We start from the raw sequence: 7,827 nt of genomic DNA, 5'->3' as shown, positions 1-7,827 counted from the left end.
TAAGCCAAATGTATGCAAATAGAATGAGAATGCAACCCCTAAACATTGGGTGTTTAGCAAACGCTTGCTGCAATCACAACACTATATATTCTCTCCACAATAAAGCTATATTTTTACTTGCAATACATACTGACGAAGAACAGCTTCATGATCACACTGTTTTCATTAAGCAATATTAAAAGAACGTAGAAGCGCCACATTACATTAATAAAAAATATAAAAATTCAACTTTCCCTTTTTTTTCAAATTCGACTTGACTTCTTCTCATCATTTACTGGAAACTCTTCACATTTGTGAGCCTTCGAAGACATGGCCTACACGCCAAGTGTGGAAAATCTCCTCGAGAGAGCGACTTGCTGTTCATCTCCTCGGCAACGGGGAGAACAGCTAGGTTCCTCTTAACATACAAATTGTTGCAATGATCTTTATCGCAAATACCGCTCTTACCAGGCGCGGATCCAGGATTTTGAAATGGGAGGTGAATTTTTGCAATAATGTAATAGAACCAAAGCCTGGTTGAGGTGTTTGAGGAATAAGAAAAAAGAAAGAAAGAAGGGGGGCTCAGAAAAAGGGGGGTGAAAATTCACCCATTTGACCTCCCCTGGATCCGCGCCTGCTTACACAGCCTAGAGCTGCTTGATACTAAAGGAAAACTACTGTGAAGAAATGGCGTGCCCATTTGCTTTTGCGCAGCCACAATTTATTTGTTCAATGGCAGTGAAGTTTTCTTTTACCTTACCTCCTTCTTTCAGTCAATTTCTCATGATGACAGTTTCGTGACTTTGCCACCCTTCACTGCTGACCGGTTTTTTTTGCCACCCAGATTTTGAGTCGTCACGTGACCAGGATCAACCAGGGAGAAGAAGAGCGCGAGCTGAGTTCGAAGTTAGTGAAAAAAAAATGCTTTTACCAAAACTGCTTGTAATCTCGCAGTCTGATTGGCTAATTTGCAGTTGTCTAGAGTCTAGGCAACGCTACTCGCGTCATGCTCGCGTCAATTTGTCGCGCAATGTAATGGCCAATCAGAAACGCTTATTTAACGAAAAAAAACCCAAACCATATTGCGAGAAAGTTATAGACAACGCTTGCTCTTTTTTGTGTCCGGAAAAACGGAGTACCTGGAGAGAATAATGTTAGCCATGCGAACAGCTTATGTTTTCGATCATGAAATCGAATTTTCTGAATATCTTGGTCAAAAGAAATTTCTGCAGCCTGAAAAGTGTTTATTTGATCGCACATAAAATCTTCCATCTTTAGATAGAGCCTGGCTCACTGTGGAGGGGAAAGTGGCGAAGCAACGAAAAGATTTAGGCTTTCCTGATCTTTCCTTGTCCGATCCTGTGTCTCTCGCGTAAGAGTTGCCGACTTCTTTCTCAAGATTCTGTATTAACTTATCTTGACGGTCATGTGCTCATGGGTCATGAGTTTGCGATCGGAGTACTTTTGTGTGAAAACAAACATTTTCGTGGAAAATCGTTGTTGATCGATATTAAGTGTGAAATAGTATTTTTCCTCTTGTTTTAACGGCAAATAAAGAAGCAATTCAAGTTAGTGAAAACAATTATTTTGGGGGCTATGGATGGGCGCCATCATTGTGGAAAAGGCCAAGATGCCTTCCAAAAAAATGGATCGTAATTTTACGCCCCAAAACGGTTTCGAGCACTAATTTCTCCGGACAGCTCTTTGAAGGACGAACGACGACCCTCTACCCAAGCCCGCGCTTATGTTATCCAGCAAAAAATAGTTATTCTTTTCGTTATCGTGTCTGTTGGATAGGTGTAACGAATGTCTTGGAAATCAAGTTTCATGTGCTCCTTGACTGGCGATCGGATCTTATTAATTACATTGTTTACTGTAGGATAGAATTGATGCTAGAGGTGATTTGCTTCCATTTCATTTGGGGAATATTGCGCGTCAAAACGAGACGGAAAAATTACCTCTGACACTCAGGTAACAGAATGGTCGTTGTGTATAAAAGAAAGTGCAATATTCAAGCGCATAAAACAAAGCCAAACTCATCACTGAGAACAATGCTTTATTTGAAATTCTCACAAATAGCATTTCACAAGAAGAAAGTAATAAAACTGAGAAAATAAAATAAGGAGTCCGAACCGCCACAAGGTATTTTTTTCTGTCACTGAATTTGTTCCGCCACAACGTTTGTAATATTGCCACTTCTGGTAATTTCTGCTTGGTTTTTCTTTTTGTTTCGTTTCTTTCTTTTCCATTTTTTTTTTTTTTTATACTTTTGTTGAAAATTATATCTTTCCTTTTACTGTTTTTTTTTTTTACATTTTAAAATTCCGATGTTTTCCTCTTTTTTTGTTTGTTTTTTGTTTTCTTTTTTCTGTTTTTATGTTTCCCCCTGGTATTTTTGTTTTGTTTTTTTTTGTTTTTATCTGATCATTCCTTTGAACCTTTTGGATTGCTGAGAGACAAGAAGATCTCTGTCACCTCGATTAAGGTTCTATATTGAGGAGGGATAAGTTGCTTTCTTGGCTACCTTTCCAGCTTCACATTTGCTTTCTCCTCCTCAATTTCGTTGTATTCATGGTCACCACAATAGCTACTGTCACGTTTCAGTTGTTTTTTCCGTCAGTGTCTGTAATATGATTATCTTGCCCTCCTCCTTTACCTGGGCTTGGGACCAGCAAGATATCACTGACATTGGCAGATCTATCCAGGCGGAGTTGCATCTCAGGTATATTCTGTCAAATTTTAAAGTTCATTCACTCGCAGCTTGGTTTCTGGAAAAATGGCGTTTGCATAAACTGGTCGATTGCATCAACCACAATTTGCTTCGAGGAAGTGGTGTTTCCGTTAGAGTCGTGATCATTGTAAACTTCATTGAATCGCTGTTCCACGTGTTGGCAAAATTCCTCCTGAAAACGAGATCATAAGCTGGTCAGAACGATGATTTTGCATCAGTGCCCAGTTGTCCACATAGTGGCGGAAATTAAACCATTTATTTGTATTTTGTATCTATATTTATGAGAGTTAGACATTACCTATTTCATTGGGAATAAGGACGATAAGTCTGAGGCCCTTCGTCACAACCTTGAAGAAGCCGCATAAAGTTTATTCTATTTACTAATGTTTATGATTGGGCAGGGTTTTCTTATTTTTTTGCAAGAGCGAGTTATTGTAAGGCGCATCGAGAAGTGGTATCTTTCATTATGATAATAGTGATGATGATGGTTATCATTATCATTATCATTTTCATTATCATCATCATTACCATTATTATTGTTATTGTTATTTTTATTATTATTGTTAAAAAAATGAAAGACGCGCAGCCAGGGCAATTTATAATGTTAATAAATACTTTCTCTAGTCAACTTCTAAAGAAGCGAGCTTCCGACCGTCGAACTACAGCCTTCAACGGGCTAAAAAGCTAGTGTAGAAGACCCCATATACAACAAACGGCGTGTAGTGATTAACATGACAATGCATGAAAAATGAAGTGAAATGACAGCCATGTGAATAGTTATGGTAGGCTTAATTTAACGGTGCCATTGTTTCTTGAGAAGAATCCAATATTGTTCCGGTAGAGTCTTTGAATTGTTGTCGGTGTTGTTTGTGCTTGCCGTGTTCCAGGAATCCAAGACTTTCCTTTCAAAAAAATTTCCTTTATGGATTACCCATCCGCTGCGCTCACTCGTGAAATATTTTTCAACACTCGAAGCATTCTCGTCACCAGAGCTTCGGATCGACTCAAGGCTCTGGGAAACTCTATGTAGGAGAACATGAGCAGTAGGGTTCTTATAACAAAAAATTGGCTATTTGAACCTTACGGCGCCTGCTCACTCTTCGTGCTAACATAAATGCCCCAATTAGAGCCGCTTTTGATTGTTCTTCACGAAAAACAATGAGAAGACACTTTGTTTCAGGGTTCCGCAGAGCTCTGGGGTCGAGATTGCACTCGAAGATAAATTTCGTTTCTCCGCGCGGGCATGTAATATCCTCTCTATATAACTCAATTTCAAGTAGCCATTTGCTAATTGCCAATACATGGAGAGATTTACAACTGTATTCAATGATAAATAAAGTTTCCATTATTATTATTATTATTATTATTATTATTATTATTGTTATTGTTGTTGTTATTGTTATTGTTACTGTTATTATTGTTATTATTATTATTATTATTATTACTATCATTATTATTATTATTATTATTTGTTGTTGTTGTTGTTGTTGATATTATTAGTATCATTCTCATTATTGTTGCAGGTGAGATATCCCACTAACCAATGAAAACCAGTGGAGAGGTTTGAAAACCAAACAGGGGCCCAAAGATACCCACCAGCTAATTCACTTTCAAAGTATAAAAAGATTTGCCTTGTGTACTCTTCGATATCCCTATAAAAAGCATGAAAATAATATCACAGACCCGTCAGGTGGAGAACGTCCTCGATCTCATTGTCCACTTTGCTCAGACTAACAAAATTGCATGCTCCTAGTTGGTGAGGGCAAGTTGCGAACGGCAATTTCGAATTTCACAGATAGGCTTATTAGCACCAAAGAAAAATTTTGCCACTAGATTATCTAAGGGGTCTTCGTTTTAGACTGTAATAAACCACCCATGTCCAATATACACAGACGGATACGATTTGTCAAACCGATGGTCTATTAGTACCAATGGTAGGATTGGTACCAATAGAAAAGGATGTCATTCCAATTGTTCTATTAATGCAAAACAAGTTCACTTTTACACCAAGTAAAAGCGCGCTATGATTATTATGAATATTCCTCGTTCTATAAGGCAACCACACAAAACAAGTTCGCTTTTACACCAAGTAAAAACGCGTTAATACTTATTATGAATATTCTTCGTTCTAAAAGCCAACCACACAAACAAGTTCGCTTTCACACCAAGTAAAAACGTGCTGATTATTATTATGAATATTCCTCGTTCTATGAGCCAACCACGTAAAACAAGTTCGCTTTTACACGAAGTAAAAACGCGCTATAATTATTATGAATATTTCTCGTTAGGATGCTATTACTTTCTCAGTATCTCAGTCCTTAATGACCCTTCATGGCCACCGCCAACATAAAATATTTGACGACACAGAATAAATTCCATTAGGCAAAATAAATCTTCTTGAAGACAGAATACACGAAAACGTCAAAATAGTATTACTAATCGCCTTTTAAGATAATCTGAGAATGTGTTGCATCACGCACATGTATTGTATCTTGGACAGCCCGAAATGCATGCGCGTGTTAAGTCTATTTTGGTATTTTGCATTCGATTGTTAATTCGCAAATCCAGATTTACCAAGAGAATGCGTATTGAATTGATGCCAAGAGAATGTCGAGTATCCATAGCGAACATTCTTGATCGCAGTGTTGTTTGGGATGGCTTGTCTCAACAGCTGAGTGAGAAACTACAAAAACTACAAAATCGCGCTGCTAGATCAATTACTAAATCAAGTTATAATGCGAACTCTAACTATCTTCTCAACTCTCTCAGCTGGGATAACTTATCAGTTAGAAGGACGAAGCAAAAGGCAAATTTAATGTACAAATGCGTTAATAAGCTCGCCCCAAATTATCTTTGTAGCATGTTCACTCCGAGAACTCTGTCCTTTGACATTCGTGACGCAAGACAAATATTGTACTTGCTGAAACAAAGAACTGACTACCTAAAGCGTAGCTTCAGTTATAGCGGAGCTTCTCTTTGGAACGATCTTCCTGAGGATATCCGCACTACAAAATCTCCACGCAACTTCAAGAGAAGAATTGATAAATGGCTCTCTGTATCGGACTCCTACACGGCAAATATGTAAACCAGTTAATAGAAAATTTTACCTAAGATGAATTTCTTCTTTGTTTTCTATTTTCATACTGATATTTTTACCGTGTTTTAAATAAAGTGTTCATTCATTCATTCATTCATACAGCACATCGCTTTAAACAGACCTTGTAACAAATATATAGGAGGTTGTTTCTTTATGTTTCCTGAAGGCCTCGGTTGACTAGAATCGTAGTAAAGGTAAATGCTACTAATGCTGCAGAATACAAGTGCCCATCAATGCTTACCTAACATTCTACTTCAAACTGGTTTTTTTTTTTCAAAACAGTACGTGGTAAAAGAAAGCCGAGGTTTTGATACTTGTGTTATCCAATATTCAGAACTTCAAGCATGGGGAGCTCAAAATGAAAATGAAATGGTTTCGAATACCATTTCATTCTTTGATCCTTCTTAATGTAGATTAAAGGACGTATCTTGTTTGAGAAAATATCCATCTGTATAGACACGCTTCGAAATGAAACGAATATTTGTTGCACACAAATGATAAAAAAGCCCTTCAGTCATGCAGTACTATTCCTGATATTATAATTCTTACCATTGTTATTTGTCCTTTCATTCTTGAGCAAATCTCAGCGGAACAAGACTTCAAAACTTCTGGCTTTGGGCCACATTCTTCCTTCGTTCTTTCAGTTTCCGCAGTAACCTCACCAACAATGACGATAAGAAGCGCCAACTTACTCAGTGCGTTTGACAACTTGTAAGCGATTCCCGTCTCTACATCTTTCATAAGATCCTGTATGTTTTTCTTCGATTTTCTCAATGATTCAACAGTGGTCTTGTGCAATACACCGTCTGCTATCTTCGCTAGGTATCCAGCGACGTCTTCGATGGAACTGGGCACTTGCTTTTGAACTAGTCCTTGCCTCTTCCTCGCATAGGTATCGAAAAGAAGTGCCAGATCCCTCTTTATCTCATATTCTTCCAAAGTGCAAGCAAGTTTCTCCATCTTAATGGCACGCAAAGCATTCTTTAAGGAACCGACGTCTGTCCATGAAATCTTCCCAGAGCGTTCAAGTGAAATTAGGAGGTTTCCGGGGTTTCTCGAAACATCTTCGTCATAGTAAAACCCTAGCATGCCTTGCTGCTCTTCTTGAAGATCATTGAAAGTATCAAGCATAACAACTTTGTAATCCTGTCGAAGTTCGTCAATGAGGGTGTTTAGTAACTTGGACGACATGACGGCGGCTGTCCTTGGTGGCGGTTCGGACTCGGACTCAGAAGGGTGTATACAAATTTATATACCATTACAGTCACCACGTGACGACTGAATCATCGAGATGTCACATGTGTATCACGAGCGCGTCGCCTGAACTGTTGCAGCTGCCTGAAGTCCATGGAAGTGTGAAGTTCATCAATATTTGTGTTTGGCGGAATCCGCAAACATATTACAGAGGTAAATTTGGCTTTGGTTCAAAATTTTCCAAACCAGATTATTTTTCATATTTTTTTTTTCAACGGTGTCAGATTAATGATTACTGAGGCAAAGGATAAAAATATCCAAGACCCAATTTATTCAACGTACGATGTACAGATTTGCCCCACTGGCATCAATCAAAGATGGTCGTTGTATTGCAACTATTTCCACAGCAAATAGCATGATGAAGATGTCATCGAGGTCGTCCTAACCACTGGAACGTGATCCCGTCTGATTTATGCTTAATACGATGACAGCTCAAACGGGGTTCTTAAAACGCATTATCGTTTCCGTTCTCTCAATGGTTGCAACATCTGACTTAAAAGAAACTTTGTCGGGTTGTCTTCAGATATGGGGTGTGGGGAGGAGAGGAAACCAAACGCGGTAGTCAAGAAAGGAATTTGGAACCGTCGATTAATAAAAAATGATTATTCACTGGTTAGAACAGAACCTGAACCTGGCGTAAACGTATGCAAATCTAGCACTCTAATTAGACCATTAGACCATGCGACCTGTCTGAAACCGAAACTACACTATGAAAGCTAAGCAAGGACCTTGACACAAGTTGTTTTATCGGCTAATTAATAAGGTC

The 7,827-nt window shown here is 38.4% G+C and overlaps 1 protein-coding gene across 2 annotated transcripts; it reads right to left on the bottom strand.

The window, feature by feature from the left end:
- Positions 1-2,018: 2,018 nt before the first annotated feature.
- LOC138018860 (uncharacterized) lies at positions 2,019-7,080 on the bottom strand. Of its 2 annotated transcripts, XM_068865550.1 has the most exons (3): positions 6,357-7,043; positions 4,307-4,362; positions 2,019-2,882 (listed from the first exon to the last, which is right to left on the bottom strand). In XM_068865550.1, exons 1-2 carry the CDS (start codon positions 6,996-6,998, stop codon positions 4,321-4,323), a joined length of 684 nt encoding a protein of 227 aa, XP_068721651.1. In that variant the 5' UTR covers positions 6,999-7,043; the 3' UTR covers positions 2,019-2,882; positions 4,307-4,320. The 2 variants fall into 2 exon arrangements, with proteins under 2 accessions (XP_068721651.1, XP_068721646.1); XM_068865545.1 differs by lacking the exon at positions 4,307-4,362 and having other exon boundaries at positions 6,357-7,080.
- Between the last annotated feature and the right edge of the window lie 747 nt (positions 7,081-7,827).

This window comes from Montipora capricornis, chromosome 2, assembly GCF_036669925.1.
Source record: "Montipora capricornis isolate CH-2021 chromosome 2, ASM3666992v2, whole genome shotgun sequence".
NCBI classification, from domain to species: domain Eukaryota; kingdom Metazoa; phylum Cnidaria; class Anthozoa; order Scleractinia; family Acroporidae; genus Montipora; species Montipora capricornis.
Note: the sequence above shows the minus strand (reverse complement) of the source record. Positions and strands in the feature narration are given on the sequence as shown.